General features: G+C 38.2%; 1 protein-coding gene across 1 annotated transcript in view; it reads left to right on the top strand.

The window, feature by feature from the left end:
* Positions 1-223: 223 nt before the first annotated feature.
* slmo (PRELI domain containing slowmo) overlaps positions 224-21,551 on the top strand; it is a 102,764-nt gene continuing 81,436 nt past the window's right edge. The window contains exons 1-2 of the mRNA XM_067151077.2: positions 224-380; positions 670-835. Of these exons, the coding sequence (XP_067007178.1) occupies positions 349-380; positions 670-835 (198 nt within the window). The 5' untranslated portion in view covers positions 224-348. The remainder of the gene's footprint in view (positions 381-669; positions 836-21,551) is intronic.

The following is a 21,551-nucleotide window of genomic DNA, read 5'->3' on the forward strand; positions in this document are numbered from 1 at the left end:
CCTACCCACCCATTAGGATCTAGAAATTTCACTTCCATTTCTTGTTGAAAGTCATGACGTGAAAGAAGCTAAGAGAACAACTTTTTGGCCTTATTACGGATTTGACGGAGGGTTTTTTTTTTGGCATAAAATTTAGATCTGGCAACAATGCTTCCCCTCATTTATTCTCTGTGTTCACGGAGTAATTTAGTGATAAAATCTTAGTTATTGTACTCTCTTTGAATTGCTTCCCCCTCCACACACTCCCACCTAACCTTTTCCTTTCAGTGAGTAGGCCCCGATGAGGAAGCCTTTACGCGAGCTCGGGAGAAGGCTGTGAAGAAATTTCGGTGTGTTTATGTCAAAAAAATGAAGATCTGGACATCTGAACACACATTTCAGTAAGTTATTTAAAAACACAATTCCTTGGATCTGTAGTGTATATGAAGGTTGAATGAATAGTTGACAGTATTTACTTCGTGTTTTTTATATGTCATATCTGTGTGTCATTCACTAGTATTGTGTGTAAGTCTGAAATGTTGTATCTGAATCTGTGCCTGACTCATTAAATTTCTCAAAAATTGTATATATCATATTGAAGAATAAGTTCCTCCATTCTATTGCTGTTTTATAAGTATTAACTTATCTATTCTAACTTTTCAATGTAACTTTACATTTCTCTCTTTTCAGTCATCCATGGGAAACAGTAGCACAGGCTGCATGGAGGAAATATCCAAATCCTATGAATCCTGCTGTGATCGGCACAGATGTTGTTGAAAGAAGAGTAGTTGATGGAGTTCTTCACACCCATCGCCTTGTCAGCTCAAAGTGGGGCTTCCCTAGATGGGCTCAAGCTGTAAGTAAATACCATTTTCCCTGTACATAATTATATTTTAGTGTAATGGTGTAGATTCGTATGTAATTGCCATTAGCATGTAACTTAGTAAATGTTATTGCTCAAGAATGTTGTTCACTTGTTATACATGTAATGAGTAAACTTAGACCAGCTATTAGTTCTGATACATGAATGCTCAGTAAATCATAGTGTACAGTCATTTTATTCAGCATTATAATAGTTTTATTTCAGCCAAATGGCCATGTAAGCAAATACATTAATTTAAACATTTCCAAGCCACATAGGTCTCATTCTTCTGAACAGAACTTAATCAACGATTTCCCTCTATTAGGACATGTTAAGACGTGGTATCTATCACATTCACGATCGCACAGTTTACATATGCATCCAAACTCAGGTTCATGAAATGTTTTGGTTCTGCAATACTTAAAGGGAAAACCATGAACAGCCGACCTAGTCACAGTGTCTTAATTCGTAGTTCGCTTCCATCCATTCCCATGTTGTCATAGCATCCGTTGCATAGAATTCCAACCAAATGTCTTCTCTTTTCTGCTTCAGTTCCGTAAGTAGTCGATCGTAATTAGTCGTGAATGGTAATAACATCTTGAAGCGTAGCTCTTCAATCAGGAAAGATTCCTTTGTCAGAACATATACAAGTCGAGATAGTGTATATTTCGAAAGCCCCAGAGCTCTCTTCTGTCTTTTCAAGACAATGTTCTTAAATAAGAAAACAAAGCACTTGGTGTTTTGTTGTTGTCTAGGTATAGAGATTTATAATTCGATTTGCCCGTCTGGTAAAAATTCAGTATGACTTGCCATACTTTCATAGCATGTTAGAAATCTTAAGTATAGAGGAGAGACTTGTTCACTGTGACAGCCACCGTCCCCCAGACGTAATTTTGCTTTTATAACCTAAGGCAATTTATCACGCACCATTGTTCATCGCCTAACTACGTACCAGCATTTTATTGGGTGAAACACAATGGGATATGTCACTCCCAGCAATGAAGTAAAATGAATTTCGTTACCACCCCGCACACAAGAAATACACTACTTTGTCACTAACCTACCCTAACGTATCCAGGCGAATGGAGGTGTCACGTGGGATACTAGAGGCCTAGGGCCGCTTTGCGGCTTCTAACCTCCCTTTGCTTGATCCAGACCAGTGGCTTCGTCATATCCTACCCTAACCAGTCCAGACCAATGGCTTTGTTACTAACCTACCCTAACGTACCCAGACCAATTTTTTTGTCACTAACCTACCCTAACGTATCCAGACCAATGGCTTTGTCACTGTACAAGATTTGTAAATTCAAAAGTAGTGCCGCTGCTTTAGGACTAGTTCTTTAAATGAACAGTTGGCAGCCCTATCCACTGCATGATCACGACCATCGCGAGAAGTGAGTAAGAGAGAAACAAATGACAGTGCAATCGCACCTAGATGCGTGTGCTGGAAGATGGTAAGTCTTACTGAACTTTTGCTGCCCATCTTTTAGGCTGTTAAATTAAACCTGGCCCCTTGTAGATCATCAGTGTCCTTTGCACCCAACAGATTGTATTTTATTGTTTCATATGTTATGAAATTTATTCTTGCTATTTATGTATCTAAATGCCATTTAATCTATTTGGTAGGTCTGCAAATAAAGCCTTCCAACAAAGGCAATCATAGTAGATACTTTTCATTCTCAGCATCTTCCTGGAAATTGACAAGTGGGAAGTTACTCCAGAGAATGAAGTACCAATAAGAGCAGGTACCAAGTGGACGGAAGAAAGGAAAAGGATCTTTAGTCAACAGATGAAAGCATCCTGGATCCTCCACAAACGAAATCATAAATAAAACTTTGTGTGTTCTGAAAGGGACCATTCCCGCATAATAATAATAATAATAATAATGCTTACCATTTACCATACCTGCTACTGCCAGTGCCTTTGGCTGAAATTTATGGAATATGGCATCAATCCTAGAATTCAACAGAATTTCATTACCTGCCTGGTGTCCATGATCATTCAAGTATCAAGCCTATGTGGTCTGGCACAGTGGTTCGCCAGTTTGACTCCCATTGGTAGAAAAATTTCACCATCAGAATGTTGGCTGGCTGGGTAGTAGAAGTGGTGGTATACAACTTCTAATCACTAGGATCACATGCCAAAAGCCTAGATTCAATTCCAAGCTTCTCCGCAGTGGTCACATGAAGTGGGGGCGTGTGACGCTGTTGGTGATTCGTCCACTGAATGAGGACATTAAGTCTTGAGCAGTCTCCTTGGTGTTATTCAACAAGAGCAGGCTATGTGCTGACACTGGGTTTCACCCTCTCCGTACGTCATTATCCAGACATGCACCCATGGGCGTCAAATGGAAAGACCTGCGCCAGGTGAGTCAAACATGTCCTCTGACACTCCTGATACTAAAAGCCGTACATTTAGGGTCCATGGTCTGACACGAAACGGTAACTCCCACTTTGGGGGGAATATTCCCTTTCAAGAGGCTCTATACTGTTTTTCCCCTGAAATGTTAGACCATTGTGTTTTGTCACTATCCAGGACTTAAGCAGACCAATAAAGAAAGTGTTTTTCTGTAGCTAAGAACAGTTTGTTGGAAGTAAACTAAACTGCTAGGAACAAAAGACAAATGTGATGTGAAAACCTGCCGTGTGCTGTGGTGGAGCAACTAGCCTGTGAAGCAGATACTGGAGGTCTACCAAGGAGATGTTTGGGGAAGGTTAAATTGTATTTTTATCTGTTTTGAAGATTGAGTTGCAAGTGCTGTGAAGGGTATAGGCATTGTCCTGAAATTGTGCATTAAGTTATTCTTAAACAAGTTGATCATTATACAGCTAAAGGAGAGCTAGAATGCCAGTTTTAGGAACACCGTCATTCCCTCTCATCTCGCATTTACCAGCCAGTACGAGCTGGATAATTCACAAGCCTTCCAGGTATCCTACCAGGAGTAGACACAGACAGCATTGCCACATTGATCCTGGGGTCAGGGGTCACTAACGTGGGAGGCATGATAATTCTTCAGTTATCATATCTATAATTTACGTTTGATGTCTATAATTCTGTATATTTGTGTTGTAACGTAAGTTAAGTATACAATAATGAGATGGCATATGGCCCCCAGAGAGGCCTTATGTAAGTCTTTCAAGTTGATGCGCCAGGCTGAGTGGCTCAGACGGTTGAGGCAATGGCCTTCTGACCCCAACGTAGCAGGTTCGATCCTGGCTTAGTCCGGTTGTATTTGAAGGTGTTCAAATATGTCAGCCTCATGTCGGTAGATGTACTTGCAGGTAAAAAAAAACTTCCGAGGGACTAAATTCCAGAAACCGCAAAGGTAGGTAGTGGGATGTAAAGCAAATAACATTATCGTCAACATGAAGACTGCACAAACACCCAGTTCCTGAGCCAGAGGAATCAACCAGTGAAGATTTAAATCCTCTTATCTGGCCAGGGATTGAACCCAAGACTCCTTGAACTAAAGGCCAGCATGCTTAACCAGTTAACCACAGAAACAGACAAAAATACAAGGACACAAGGTTCATGATATTTAAATATTGTAGAAGTGCAGGCTTTCTATAATCTTCAAAATTATGTCACACTAGTTCCTCCAGAAGGGCAAGGTTTCAATTCCCAATTAAAATATTTGCAAATTTAGGAAAATAATTTTCACTTCTGGAGAGATGCGTTGCTCTGAGGTTCGCATGGCCCAGTTAGAAATGAATACAAGGTACATTCTGGGGGCATAGGCGACTAGACATAGGGCCATGTACTCTGTCTTATAATAGTGGCATTGTTGACAGTGGAAACCTTTACCTTGCTTCCACTCCTCCAGGGTACTGACTGCATGCAGGGGATGATTTTGCCTTTATTTTTATTATTATTATTATGAAGCTATTGAGTCCAATGCCCATGATATTAGGCCTTTAAAAGACTGTCATTATTAATACTCCCTCTGAGGAGCAGTAGTTCAGTACCAGTACCTGAATCCCAAGATCGCAGGTTCAAACCTGGCGTAGGTAGTCTATTTTCGAGAGGCAGAAAAGTCCATTCAATACTCGCGTTGTATGATGTCGGCATGTAAATGATCTCCGGTGACACATTTGGTGCTTTCCTAATAAATTTAATTAAAAGCTGGCTACATATCACCCTACATAGATCTGCTTCTCTACCATCTGGTAGGATAGAAAGGAACATCAAAAGTGACTTGCAGGCAGCTTAAATTATATCAATATAGAAATGCCTGCTCACAACAGCTGTGGCCGTGGTTTTTGGTTCGGACTGGGTATTCACTTTTAAGGGTTGCAGGCATACATTCTCCTAAGACTTCCTTCACATTTTATTTCCCTGCACGGCCCCCCTTAAAACACTTCATTCTCTGGAGTAACTTCCCACTTGTCAATTTTCTTTCTATATATATTTTGATTCAAAATTTCTTCCGGTTGAATTTGTGCGTTCTTCATGTCTGCTGTTGTTGGTTGTGTCCAAAGGAAATTCTTCAGTTTATCAACTCTTTCAAGAATTTGGTGGGTTAGTCTGGTTTCTGGAAGCCTCTTAACACATCCATAAAATGTTAGCCTTTTCTTGAGGTCTGTCTTAATATTAGATAATTTTTCTGAGTATTTCTGGGATTGGAGACGGTACCCTTCTTCCATGTTTCTTGGTCCTAACATTTTCCTCATGATTTTTTGCTCTTTTAGGATGTTTTCAAGCTTGCCCTTTTTATGAAGTGTTAGTTTCCCCTGCATATAAAGCCTCAGGGTTGATTACAATATTGTAATGTTTAATCTTAATGTGGAGAGATACATTTTTTGTTGTAGATTTCTCTTGTTGTTTTGGGCTTTTTTTTTATCCGGTTGGTTTGAGGATTTCGTCGTGGTATTTGAAGTGCGGGACTGTTGATTTGTCTGTAGTTTGTATTCAGACTATGGATGTCTAGTTTTGAACAGAAAAATTCAGTTTTCTGGAAGGAGATATGAAGTCCGACCTTTTGGGCACATTCTTGGAGAATTTCAACTTGCTTTATCGCTGTGACTTCATCGCTGGACAAAAGGGCCATGTCATCCGCGAAGGCTAAGCATGGAATTTCAAGCTTGTTTTTTTTTTTTTTTCTGTCCCAATGTTTACTAGGTTCCAGCTATTTTTGTGCATTCAGTTCTTTTTCCCATTCCCTTGTCACCTTATCTGGGACGAGGTTGAAGAGGAGGAGTGACGATCCATCTCCTTGCCAGACACCAGTTTTTAAAAGGAATTCGTCTGAAATTTCTCCCATGAATTTCACTCTTCAGTATACTTTCGTGGACATTTCAGTAAGAAAGAAGGCCAGATAGCTCCCTAGGGCACATTATCTACTACAAGCCTACTTGCACAGGTTGCTGTGTTCATGCAGATTCCCATCACCCTCCAGCACAAAAACAGGGTATTATCATGGCACTCAGTGCAGGGACGGTACAAATTTGCGAGCCATCCACTATCCAATAGTAGATGGATACTCGTACATTTGATCTCGTTCAAGGATAATGGGTAAAAAAAATTGTCAGATATCTGGAGCCTTGCATCCCAGACGGAAGTATAAGCAACCATCACAGAATGTAATAGTGAAGGGAACTGCCTACCTTCCTAATCTCCATAATACCACAGTCCTAATTGGTAAGATCCTCTGCATTGTGTTTATAAACCATTTATTGACACTGTTGTAAAAATTTGCCATTTATGTATAAACAAGAACAAAATTTCCACTACTGCACCTTAGGGTATACAAAATTAGTGTATTTGCACCGAGATATGAATTATCCAAATGTGTCCCTCCATTGGGATTCACATCAGGGAATTGGAAAAAAAAAAAAGTCAATTTTCTACCAGTTGAATCATTTTGTGTTCTTAGATCCATGTAAAGTATAGTAAGTCTGGAATCAAAGAGGAAGCTGTGGAAGTATGCAAAAATGGCAGTCATTTTAACAGAAAAGGAATACCTGATTGCCAGATATTAAAGATCTTTTCTGTCCTTTGTTGTCTTTAATTTCAATTTTCCAAATTTGGCTTCTCATTTCTGGATGGTTTAAGCATCTGTTTATATGCTTCCATTATTTATTTATATATTTTTCCTGTAGTCTTTAACCTTCTTTACATTCTGTCCACTTTCTCCCTGGCTGTTTTAGACTTGTTTCTCTCTTCGATGCCATAGGTTCTATTTTTTTTTCATTCTTCCTTTCATTCCCTTGAAAAATTACTGATCAGTGATCATAATCTAATGTTCTGTTACCCATGTTACTCTATTTTCTTGCGATGATTTAATCAAGTTCTGAATCATGTTTAGGTTAATAAGAACGTCAGTGTAATACAGGAATTTTTTTGATATTGTTACATTCTCATTTGAATTTTACTGTACTTCCTCTGCTAATTAGGCCAGAGCTATTTGTGAGAAGTACCCTTCATTTCTTTGTATTAGGATGATAGTACAACTTTTACTTTCGTAACAGAATTTTATCTCTTTTGGGGTGACATTTCAAATGATTTGATTGACAACTACTCTTCCAAATGTAAACTACTAATCCTAATCCTGACCCTGTATGGATAAATGCAAGAAATGGAAAGGAACAAACAAGTGTGAGATAGTCATATATAAAGAGAAGTTAACAAAGAATGAACGCAGTGACAGTTTATATTCCTATCGTTTCATTCTTTTATGTTACTTTTCTGTTCCTACCTCTGTATATTAATCTGTATGGATAATGTTGATGAAGCACCTTGTTTAACTCCAGAGCACAAGTAATTATGATGGGATGTTGATGACTGTTTTGCATTAATTGGCAGTGAAATCTGAGTCTGAAAATATGTTTTAATACAGGCATTGCATATAAGTAGGTGTGGAAGGTTTATAAAAACTTTTGTTGAAGTGCATTCACTGCTTTAAAAAAAGATTTAGGACAGTAAAATTTTCAGATTAGTATTACCAACGAAACAGTTAAATGATGAATAATAGGTCTAGTGTTGTTAGGAAGTTGTATCACAATAGTATTCATATAGCCTACAGGGTGGTCGGAAACATAAACTGGGTATATGAGTGTTAAGAGGATTGGTTATACTGATAATTAGTTTTAAAGAAATAATTTGATATCTCTCACCATTGTCAGTTTATCAGCTGCTGAACTAAGCCAATCAGATCACTTTGTGGGCGAATGCAAATGGGCTTTGCAAGGCAGTGTCATTAAATCTGTACGTGCTTAAGACCAGCCTGAATGCAGCAGTTGAATAAAATTTTTCCAGAGGAAGGGTTTGAATACAGACCTCCAAGCTGACAGGATTGCACCAATGTTGCGGTGACACTGTCTGAAACCAATGTGTTTTTTGTTTGTTTGATGCTGATTTCTCGGCATGGCTCTCAAACTGTTTTTAATACACGTGCAGATTTAGCAACACTGCCACACAAAGCCTATTTGAATTCGCCCACGAAGCGATCTGATTGGTTAACTTCAGCAGCTGATAAGAGGTATACTAGGGAAATAAAAAGTTAGGTGGGTTTCCCCATTGCTTTCCTCACTGAGCTAGAAGCTACTGTTACATATCAGTCTGCCCAGCCCATAGAAATGCACACACCAACCGACAATTTGCAAGACGTTTTCACACCATTTACATCAGTAGCCAGGAGCCTAATGTCTTGCGAGCATTGCTCATGCCTCAAGTTACTTTCAATTTTTGTCATTGTCAAGGATAGTGCACTTTCTCACCAGAAATGGATCTGGGACTATCAGTTTCATTTTGATTTGGCATAGCCTACATTTATGCTTTCAAAGATGATTTTGTAGTTATGGGAAGCAGTACTTTCATAGTGTAGCAGCTGTAAAATTTAATCATTTCTGCAAAATACAGTTTTCCAAAATACTAGTAAATCAGTTTCAGCGAATGTTGAAAAAGGACAGTTAGTAGAAAAATATATGACTAAGGATTTCAATTCAAGGGACGTTAAACAGGGGGAATCAGTTAAATATCTTAAGATTTCTTTCCACATTATATAAGCTAAATCTCTGTAAAGAAAATACTATTTTTACCATCAGATATATCTCATAACTAGAGCCCGGATTTCCATGCAAATGCCTGTTTTTAAATAAGCTGGTTACACTTCTCAAACTTTGCAAATATATGTTTTATGGCTTAACAATTCCAAATAACCATCTTTTTCTGTGCTTGTTTGCGTGTTTCGGCCTTTTAAGGAGAAAATTCATGCATAATGCATACTTTGAAGATTTTGTGTTTAATAGCGAATATTTGAATGTTTAATATTGCATAATACAGTGTTCTCCCCAGAAATTTTTGCTTGCTGGGTGGCAGGAATGAGTAGCCGGGTGGGGAATACTACATAGGCTAGAAAATGAATATTATAAAATTTCAACTTATTCCCGTCAAGCCATTAACAATAATATTAGACAGGTAAACATTAATTGCATAAATTAACTGTTTGTGGTATCACGAAGAAGACATAAGAGAGTATTTTGAACTTCTAGTGTTCTACTGCTCATTCATAATCATTCGGTTGCAGTGGAGAGCCAGACGGGATTGTTACGTCCTGTGGAATCAACTGCTCGCATGCGATTCCATGCTAATCCAGACACCACTCGCGCATGTCGCTATGTGATAAGCTGAACTCAAATGTAACTCACGCAGTTATGCTGACAGTAATGAAGATTTTTCACTTAAACTGTTTTACAGTGTTTAGATTCTAATTTGGAACACATAATGACTGAAATATGTGTAGGCTCCGTGGCTCAGGCGGCAGCGCGCCGACCTCTCGCTGCTGGGTTCCGTGGTTCAAATCTGGGTCACTCCATGTGAGATTTGTGCTGGACAAAGCGGAGATGGGACAGGTTTTTCTCCAAACACTCCAGTTTTCCCTGTCATCTTTCATTCCAACAACACTCTCCACTATCATTTCATCTGTCAGTCATTAATCATTGCCCCAGAGAAGTGCGACAGGCTTCGGCAGCCTGCACAATTCCTATGCTCGCCGCTAGATGTGGGCTTCATTCATTCCGTCCCTGACACGGCCGCTGACTGGAAAACAGGTTGTAAGTTTTCAATGACTGAAATATGTATTAATATTACGTAAACCAAGTGAGTTAGGAGCACGCAGCTATGAGCTTGCATTCGGGAAATAGTGGGTTCAAACCCCACTGTCGGCAGCACTGCAGATTGTTTTCCGTGGTCCTTTTTTACACTGGGTAAAATCTGGGGCTGTACCGTATTTAAGGCCACGGCCACTTTCTTCCCACTCCTAGCCCTTTCCTGTCTCATCGTCGCCATAAGATCTATCTGTGTCGGTGCGACGTAAAGCAACTTGAAATATTATGGAACTAGCAAATATGTAGGTTATGATAGCCGGACGGTCAGTGAAAACGGCTGGCCCATTGGAAAGGTCATAGTGAGAACACTGTAATATGACTTTTCTTCTGACTTTGACATAATGTTAACTTGCATGATAGTGCCTTTTATGAATGTTGGTTTGCAGAATTTGGGACCATTTCTCCACATTAAACAGTATATCTATATACTGAGATATGGGGATAATGTATTCCTGGCATCCTATGTTATAACCAAAGTTAGTACATACGGTAGAGGTCCTAGAATCCAATTAACAAAACACTTTATCTGTTGCTTGAGTAAACATTGACGTAAGGCGGAAGGCCCCACGTTAATGTGTAATTCTTAGGAATAAGGTTTCCCAGTTATTCAGTTGTACATTACTATAAATTGAAACGTAAAATGTTCATTACTCATTGACGGCTCATTTTTTCATCTACGTTAGACGAACAAAACAAAACTTGTATCGCACTTCTGTGGCGCTGCGGTAATGAGATAGCAGCTTACAAACCTTGGTTTAGCATTGAACCCTCTTCCGTTTTCCTAGAATTTCCTTCCTGGAACTCTCACTCGTCACACGTCTTTATTATTGAAGCAATCGTTACCAGTTATTGAAGAAATCATCACCATCTGCAATCATCACACGGAGAAGTTGCTGCAGCAGCTATAGATAAGCTGAACAAAGTGATCCGTTCAAATCCTGACTTTGAATTTGTCAAGCTCATAAGACGTATTGTGGTGAAATGCAAACACGTACAATTTGACTTAACTTTTTCCCAAACGTCTACAATTAAGTATGCACCTGTCACTTCTTGCAACATATAAAGGTCATTTTATGTGCTTAAGAATGTGCTGACATATAAACAGATGAACTTCAATCAAGATAGTTTGGAGAAATTAGTTGTACAATGTTTCAAAAGGAATTGAATTTTGATAGTGCATATTTTCCAGTTTATTGTGCATGTTTTGCCATGTATAGTGCATGAATGCATGCATATTTTGAGATTTGATAGTGAATGGAAATCCGGGCTCTACTCATAACATACTATGTATGATACCTGTAAGAAATTCAATGAAGCCTTACCTTCAAAATTGCAGATACTGAAAATCTCAGGGAAACCTTTCATCAGAGATTATACCTATGACTTTCAGAAAATGTTCCCTTCAAGTGGCAAAGAATTGTGAAGTTACTGCTGCCAGTAAATTGGATAGTCAACAAATCAGGATTGCCTACCCCTGAATGAATCACATGTTAAAAAGGAATGTTGATGCAGTTGTAGTTCGTAGCAAGTATTTGGATGGTGAAGATACACGTGCTGTTGGGCACTTTGACAGGGTTTATTTTCTTTCTTTTTAAACCAAGAAATGGACCAAGCATGCTCATCAACGAGGCAAATATCGCACAATTCGAGAATAAACACGGACAGTAAACACTGCAGGTACTATATTCACACAAATTTATACTGATTTTAAATGGTGGAGGACATTTATAGGAATAAGGAAATAAGTTCTATTGAGATCCAGTGTGATATTATAGAAAACTATAAATTACAAACTAAGAATCAAGCTCTAACTTGTAAATTTAAATGTATCTGTATCAATGCATGAAGCATTAGGAATAAGTTTGAGGATATTATGGTTATTATTGATGAAGTTATGGAATTTGACATTATACTTATAACAGAAAATTGTCTATCAGATGAAGAAACATCCTATTATAACATACCTAGCTTTGAAACGTACCATCTAGCTAGGGAGGGTACTGGAGGAGGCCTGTCAGTGTATGTATCAAGATAATGGACAACTAAAGTCATTAAGATCATTAACAGTTATCACAGTATTCTCCAAATAGAAGTATTTAGCAAAAAGCAGAGATATAACATAATTTCATATTACAACCCAAAGAAGAGTAATATTACTAACTTTATGATAGACCTTGAACTTGTTTTGTGCAATACACAAAAATCAAACTCATTGCTTATGGGAGACTATAATGTAGATTTTTTAAAATATAGTAGTATTTATAGGAACTATATATATTTATTAAATTGTTACAATTTTTATCCCTGCAATTCAAGGCTACCAACAAGAATAACACCCACATCCTCAACCTTAATTGATCATATACACTCAAACTTTGCCACTGCTGATTATTATTTATATAAAACAATAAGTGACCTTAGTGATCAGAAGTAACAGCACAAATTAAGGAGAGTACTCCATTCAGTAGTGATGCAAATGTACAAACATGAAAATAAATTACACTAAGCTAAATGATTTTTTCACAAAAAATACATGTGCAAATGTATATACTGACGTGAACGAAGCATACGACCAGCTCTGTGCTTTTATTAGTGAGGTACTTAGAGTAGCTAGTTCAAATATTGGGCAAAAACCATTAGAAAAGATACACATAAGCCATGGGTAACCCAAAAATTCCTAGAAATAGTAAAAAGAAAAAATATTATATACCGGTACGCAAAAACTAAAGCTAAAAACCATTCAACTGAAACAATCGAAGAGTACCCAAGATGTTGCAAGGATGTAATTAAAATGAAAAGATTACAAAAAAGGTCATATTATAATCACGTAATTACAAAAGGGGACTCTATTAAAGAAATGTGGAAGGCAGTAAACCAGATACTTGGTAGAACTGATAAGAAACCAAAAGTTACAGAACTTGTGTATGAAAATGTTCAAACACACTTCTAGTCAAGATATTTGTAGAGCTTTTAACAAATTTTTCATTAATGTAGTTGAAAACTTGGTTAACGATCTTGGCCCATGTAACCCATCTTTGCTATCGAATCATACGATCTGCAACTCTCTATACTTTAGGCCAACAGATGTTATCAAAATTACACAAATTATAGAAGCACTAGCCAACAAGAATAACTACACAGATGTCGGAATAAATAACACACTCCTCAAGAGGTGTGAAAATCATGTGGCCCCGTTGCTGACTGAGATAATTAATTTGTCATTGCAAACAGGAGTAATACCAGATAAATGTAAATTTGCAAGAGTGGCACCAGTTCTTAAGAAAGGAACACAGTCTTACCCTAGTAATTACAGGCCACTATGTATAGTATCTTTGCTTGCAAAAGTACTTGAAGTAATAGTAAAAAGAAAAAGTCTTGAATTTCCTAATAAAAACACATTTCTTCTTCAAATTTCAGTATGGCTTCCTACCCAAACATAGTAAACTTTCAGTTGCTTTTGACAGTGTGTCCCTTATACAGAATGCATTAGATAATAATAAAATAACAGCTGGACTTTTCATAGATCTTGCAAAGGCATTTGATACAGTTAACCATATCCTACTACGTAATAAACTAGCAAATGCAGGAATTAGAGCAATAGCCTTTGAGTGGTTTAAAAATTACTTAACTGATAGGAAGCAATATGTTAATATCAATGAAACTAAAGGGCACATTTACAATGTTAAACATTGTTCCACAAGGGTCGGTGTTGGGACCATTACTGTTTCTAATATTTATTAATGATGTAGGTTATCTTTAGTTTACTGGTAAGATATTCCTGTTTGCAGATGCTATATTTATATTTTATGACAGCAGCTGCAAACAAAAGGTTATGGGTTATATGCAAAAAGATATGGACATACTAACCACTTGCTCAATGGGACATTCTGTAACCAATAAATAAATGAATACACACTATCAAGTAAGGATATTGGATGTAATCTAGGAAAACATATTCTTCAGGAACATCTTTATATGCTAGTATTAGGGTTACCTGTAAGTTATTGGAACATATTATAGTATTTTGGACAGGTTTGCATAACGTTGCTTCTCTGGAAGATAACAAGCACTTACGATGTCACATTGTATATTTTAAGAAAAATTTAGAGTTATCAATCCTGTTGCAATCAGTAGTATACTGTAGACCAACTTGAAGCTCACCTTGCATTAGAATAGTGGGGTCAAGAAAGTCCAGATCTCTGTGATACATGATATGGGATGAATCCCAGCTCAAATCAATGTCCAAAATTGCTTTAGAGATGAAGGCTTTTAATTCGCCCATTGTATATGGCTTCCTTTATGAAACCTTATTGGACCGGGCGAGTTGGCCGTGCGCGTAGAGGCGCGCGGCTGTGAGCTTGCATCCGGGAGATAGTAGGTTCGAATCCCAGTATCGGCAGCCCTGAAAATGGTTTTCGGTGGTTTCCCATTTTCACACCGAGCAAATGCTGGGGCTGTACCTTAATTAAGGCCACGACCGCTTCCTTCCAACTCCTAGGCCTTTCCTATCCCATCGTCGCCATGAGACCTGTCTGTGTGGGCGCGACGTAAAGCTCCTAGCAAAAAAAAAAAAAGAAACGTTATTGGGATGAGTGACGCAGACTGTAGAGTTCTGAGCTCAGGTTGACTGATTCTATCCCAGCTCAGTCTGGTGGTGTTTGAAGGTCTCAGAGATGTGAGCCTCGTGTCATATTTACTGGCACGTAAAAGAATTCCTGCGGGAGAAAATTTTGACTCCTCGACTTCTCCGATAACCAAAACCATTGCATACCTGCCAAATTTTACGGTTTATCCTTAAAATTTACGGAAATTGCAGCATTTTACGGATGGACGGTGTCATTTTACGACTTCGTGGACAAAAATTTTAAACAACATTCGATTATTGCTCCACTTCCGTACAATCGATTGTTTGCGTTGGTCAAAGCACGCTCGGTCTTGGTTGAAGGCAAGTCCACGATAGTCGATAACTCATTCTTTGATATGATTGGTATTTTTAACCCTGTGATGTTTCGATGCTTCTGTCGTTCTTGGAATTGAATTTAAAACCGGCGCCCGTGATAACAGTTCTTCCGTGTGAATCTTAGGTGTCGACAGGCTCTGCTCCGCAAATACTGTTCTGCTCCGTTCGCTTGTTGTGATTTAACCTATATTCTATGACTACGCGAGTGTTGTTCTTTGTTTACGAACAGTACTTCCAGGCATTTAAAGAATCATATTCTGTTGATTTTACGTGCATACAAAAATGAAAAATGGGAGAAAAAATTGCCTTTTGCACGGTATGTGGGTGTGATATTAATACTGCATATGGTGGACGCAACGATTTAAGTGATGATGAGTTAGTTATTGGCATTCAGACTTGCAACATAGTGAATGATCTCCAGGATACAGTTAAATCCCTTTTCTTTTCATCAGTGAGAAACTACTTTTGTACTGCATGAGACTACATCATCAACAAGTTTCCACTCAAAGATGTGTTAAAGCATGCTCAAGTTGCTAGGTTAGACAGAATATAAGATGCACAGTTTTCTTCCATTCGTTTTTTTTTTTTTTTTGGATAGGTTTCCTTCCATGTTATGCAAGGAAGAGAATGAAACTACAGATGAGGTGGTGAATGAGTTCAGGTTGATGACACTTTGGTTGCAAATCATGATGCTGCAAGCGATTCCAGTTGGGCACAAATATAAAGAATTCGTGGACCCGATGGACTTCTTAAGTATAACCGAATTTCTAGAGTAATGCTGTATGTTCTCACCATACCCCATAGCAATGCAGAATGTGATCCTGATTTTAGCCTTGTGAAGAGAAATAGAAAAGAGTTCAGATCATCCATGTCCAATGAATCTCTGGAGTCTATTTATATTTTGAAGACCAAGAGTTCTGGTCCCTGTTATGGCAAAAAATGTTCTAAATACTTTTTGCAGGAAGCTAAAAAGGTCGCAAGACTTTCAGGTCGAACTAGCGTGTGATTTGCAGTGTGTATTATTTCTTGCCTGTGTTATGTTAAACGAGTTTTATTGTGTAAAGCCTTTTTCAATCATCGCATATGTGCTTAATTTATCAAGGAAGTCCTGTTATGTATGCTCCAAACTAATATTCACCACGTCTGCTGCTGTTTAACATGAATTTCTTAACTGTTATATTTCTCTACAAATCATTGGCCTACGATGTAAGTAGATATGATTGCATTGAAGTATCCTGTTTAAAGCATTAATTATTGTATTTTGTAGCCCAGAAGTATTATTTTCGTCAAGCCGGGTTACGTCGAAAATCGTTAATTTTTTGTCGCGCGTGAGTTATACTGATAGCCCTTTTCAAAAGTTGGCAGGTATGCCATTGAAACATTATTCTTGCGTTTTTGCGTCGTACTGACACAGACTGGTGTACGGCAACGATAGGATACAACAAAGGTTATGACCGGGAAGGACCGTCGCCTTAAGGTACAAACCCAGCACTTGCCTGGTGTGAAAATAGGAAACCGCGAAGACCATCGTCAGGGCTGCCACCTCTGCTTCAGAAAAGCGGGGAGAGTTCACGACACTGACCACTGCAGACGTAAGATCCAACCAGGAGGGAAATGTGCTTCTTGTAAACGACGGAAAGATCCATATCGTTACCATTTCTATTGCATCAAAGTACAATATCTGGGTGGAAGAGACTGTTTTTGTGGACGGAGCATTCAAACACTGTCCTTCATTTCTTTTTTTCAGCTGTTCACACACAGTCCCCGCGGAAGAGAATGGAAATTTTCAAACGACCGAAAATGTCACTGTCAGAAAGTTACATTAAGCAGAAAATGACCTAATTACAGTTATAAGGTGAGCGCAATATGAACAGATTAGGGGTGGAGAGAGTTAACAGAACCTACTCCGGTTTATTTCTCTTCGGAATATCAATAGCGTAGCTCGGGTACACCCATTATTGGCAGATACTGTCATTCAACTATTCTTCGCGAATGTCGTAGTTCTCTTATTTTGCTTTGCTGTGTATCGTCAGAATTATTTGGCGTAGTCCACATGAACGATACTGAATCCAGTGATCATGTAATCAGCTGATCACGTGCAGTCCGATATACACTTGCCAGCTGTGGTCACAAGGTCGTCCCGAATGGTGACGTAATGCGAATCTCTAGTCGCGTGCTTGTAACAGGGGCGAGGTTAATGGCGGTGAAAGTTCCTGGCATTCCGTCCATTCTAGGATTGCCATAAGATTCAGGATGAAATTCAGGACACCAACATCTACAATGTCCAACCATAGGCGCCGACTCCACGGGAGCACTTGCCCCCAAAAGTCGGCGTGTATGGTTCCAACGAGTGTATTTGGGTAATTCCATGTGAACTGCCCCGTCCGTTACCAAAAGACACACTTGTTACACGATGTTAATGTTTAAAATCAAATAGAGAAATAATGAGAAATCATAATTCAAGTAAAGTACCTACTTTACAGACCACTGCCAAATTATATCATATTCAGTGTTATCTGCATAGATTTTTAAGTAACAGATAGGACAGCTCACGTGGAATTACTCATTCCTCAATACCACGAGTAAATGAAAACTATAAACAACATGTATTTGCTGTGCTTTAAAGATATTTGACACAGAACTGCCGTGATGCTGACAGCAATCATACTTTTTTGAATTTGACACACTTTTGAGCAACTCATTTTTAAAAATGTAATCATGAAATTCCTGACAAGATATTTCTTTAAAATTGTATTTCAGCAATAATATTGATTTAACAGATTCTACTTTCAGTCTATTTCTGTCATCTGTTCATTGTGAATTCAGCGAAATGTTACGTAACTTGCTCTGATTTTTTAAATTCAGAACATTTAGGGATTTTTTAAAATTCTGTCAGGACGTCGAGACACTAGGGCTCGGATTTATCTAAAACTCTGGAAATAAGTTTGCTCTGAGACATACCAAAAATAAAGCATGGAATAATATGACGCTAATCAAAATAATTGTTCAAAAATTGCTTATAAGATAGGTACCTTAAATTTCGTAATTATATAAAAGTAAAAACAATGTGAATATACCGAACTCGATAACCGCAGTCGCTTAAATGCGGCCAGTATCCAGTATTCCGGAGATAGTGGGAACGAACCCCACTGTCGGCAGCTCTGAAGATGGTTTTCCGTGATTTCCCATTTTCACACCAGGCAAATGCTGGGGCTGTACCTTAAGGCCACGGACGCTTCCTTCCCATTCCGAGTCCTTTCCTGTCCCATCGTCTCCGTAAGATCTATCTGTGATGGTGCGACGTAAAGCAACTTGCCAAAAAAAAAAAAAAAAAAATGTGAATATTAACTCCTATTGGCCACTGCAGACTGTTCTGTCTAAAAAATGTGGATAACCTGATTTTTTTTTCGGGTAAACAAAATAATTGAATTTTCATTTCACTGTAGAGAAGACGAAAGGATTTTGAGAAAAAGATAATTGTTCAACTGCACAACTAATATTTTCAGTTATGTTAACGGAGTCTGGTTGCTAGCACCTGTGGGGTTGGAATCACTAAACTAGAGATGGGCACTATCGACTGAAAATCACTATCGACTAGTCGGGCGATAGTCCCTTCAAACTATCGACTGAATAGTCGAATGTTTTCAGTCGAACAACAGTATTCATTACTCCCTGTCGAGAAGACTGAACAGTCGAAAGACTTTCATATGAATACTTAGTATTCATAGCCTATAACGCAGGTAGTCAGTCCATGAAAAACATTCGAATGTTTCCAGTCGAAACTCTTCTTATCAGAAGTGGAGAGTCGTACTTTTACGAATTCGACTCATTTTAACGCAATTTACCAATAATTAGAAATCACTTGTATAGACACCCATTAGAACAAAATTAATGTTATGTTGAGTGCCTTACACATTTATTCAGAGGGACTCACGTTCGCAGCCGAGGAGTCCATTCCACTCCTCATTAGGAATAAGAAGCTGCACCACCTGGATATCCCAGGTTCGTATTCCGTATATCTATCCTTAATGTAGTTTTCCATGGGGTTTTCTACATTCATTCCTGGCAAATGTCACAATGGTACTGTACCTTGGGTGCATACCCCATTCCCGGACTTATATAATCACACTATCGAGGAATTCACAGTTGCGCAGGTTAAAATCCGATTTACGCACTCGTTCGCACACGGGGCTAATAAATAGAGATGCCCTTAATGCGAACCAACATCATACGAATGGACTTTCTTGTTGCTAAATGGACAGTGAAACGTAGAGAGACGACAATGAGGCTCTATTCCCGAACAATGCTAACAATAATAAAATATAAAACTTGTTGCTGTAGTACACAATCAAGATATACCGGTATATGAGAATAGCCAAACACACTACTACGCTATTTCTACCGGTATATTTTCTAGATTATTATTATTATTATTCCTTATTTATGAATAACGCAATTAATATAAACAAATATGCAAGGAAATAAAAGAGTTCATAAACGACAAGAGAAAATCGCCTTATTAAGTAGGTACATATAAAGTTAACATATATATTACATATCCGAAGTGACCATAAACCGACAGTTCCATTCGCTTCCGCGTGTCTGTGACGGGAATGCGACTGAATTCAGTCGACTTGTTTTGTGCTGACTGGACAGTGAAACGTGGAGAGATCCGTAACGGGAATGCGACTGAATTCAGTCGACTTGTTTTGTGCTGACTGGACAGTGAAACGTGGACTGACGTGACGGGGACTGCGACTGAATTCAGTCGACTTGTTTTTTAAAGTAGTCGACTGTTACGATAGTTTAAACTATCGACTAGTTCGATAGTTATCAGTCGATAGTGCCCATCTCTACACTAAACAGAGAATGCTTAAGAGAATGTAGGTGAGGCCGACTAGCAACAAACTGGGCACATTCCTAACATTATTTTGACAACTTACTGCACACGAAACAGATTACCATCAAACTTCATTCAACATAAAATAGTTATTAGGAAAGGAAATCTAAAAGAACTAGACACAAAATCATTTGATATTGTTGGTACAAAACATATTGCAGAGCGGCTAAAACAGTTACTTTAAAACATGACCTAAAATAAACTTTAATACAAATTTTTGGTCAAGTATGACTTAGTAATAAAATATAGTAAATATTTGTAAGACAAAAACAGTTATTGTGTTCACAAAATCTAGAAATGTTTAAAAAGAACCCAGGATAAAATAACATGCCAAAGAAATCTTCTGGGATTTGTCCAGCTGTTTTGCCTTTGACAGTTTCTGAGAGGAACAGCTAATACTGCACAGACGTGTAAATTCCCCCGATTTAAGCGGGAGACTCCGTATTTTTGGTCGTTCCTCCCTGTCTCCTTATCGCAGAGACATATCTCCCGATTTTGAGACCAGCTTTAGTATTCCTGTATTTTTTTAAACCCTGAAGGTGGTTTTCCACGGTTTCCTATTTTCACACCATAAAAATACTGGGGCTATACCATAAGGCCACGGCCGCTTGCTTCCCACTTCTAGCCCTTTCCTATCCTGTTGTCGCTATAAGACCTATCTGTGTCGGTTTAACGTAAAGCAAATCTTCAAAAAATCCCTGGTTCTTCCTCGTTCTTTAAGTAGCTGGAGATAATTGTTCAGTGGGTACTGACAAGACAGATGCAATCAGGTGGTGGTGGTCTTAAACATGACAGAATCTCTAACGTAATGTTTTTTTATTTTTATAATTTCCACATAGGCTAGCAGTGCCGACTGTGAGACTATTTTTAGCATATTTACAAGGACAAAAACTCGATTCAGATCAAAGTTTCCCGAAAAATAATTCAGGACAAAAATTAAACCTTAAAACCCGTTCAAATGTATGAAGAGGCCTAAGTTCAGATGCATGCAGTATTTCAGCAGTTATAAAATATATGCAGTATTCAGTTTTTATAAATGAATTAATTAATAAGATAAATTACTTAATGAAATGAAATGTCGTATGGCTTTTAGTGCCGGGATATCCCAGGACGGGTTCGGCTCGCCAGGTGCAGGTCTTTCTATTTGACTCCCGTAGGCGACCTGCGCGTCGTGATGAGGATGAAATGATGATAAAGACAACACATACATCCAGCCCCCGTGCCATTGGAATTAACCAATTAAGGTTAAAATTCCCGACCCGGCCGGGAATCGAACCCGGGACCCTCTGAACCGAAGGCCAGTACGCTGACCGTTCAGCCAACGAGTCTGAATATCTCTCTCTCTCTCTCTCTCTCTCTCTATATATATATATATATATATATATATATATATATATATATATATATATATATATATATATATAAAATAAGAGTTTTGTCTGTACATTGCTCAGAATTTGAAAAGAATGGTATTTTTGTATCGGTCATGTCCATAGTAACAAGAAAATGTACTTTTTACTTTTCCGTAATTTATGTATGTATGTATGTACACGCATCACGAGAAAACGACTGAAGAGAATTTATTGAAAATCGGTATGTAAAGTCGGGGGATGAGTCGCTACAATCTAAGCTATAATCATTTTATTCGCGCTGAGTGAAATGGTAGTTTAGGGGAAGGCCTTACATTTAATTATCGAATATTTATATTATTAGCGGTCCTATCGATAAATACTATATAACTAAAGT

Source organism: Anabrus simplex, chromosome 7 (assembly GCF_040414725.1).
Source record: "Anabrus simplex isolate iqAnaSimp1 chromosome 7, ASM4041472v1, whole genome shotgun sequence".
Classification (NCBI taxonomy): domain Eukaryota; kingdom Metazoa; phylum Arthropoda; class Insecta; order Orthoptera; family Tettigoniidae; genus Anabrus; species Anabrus simplex.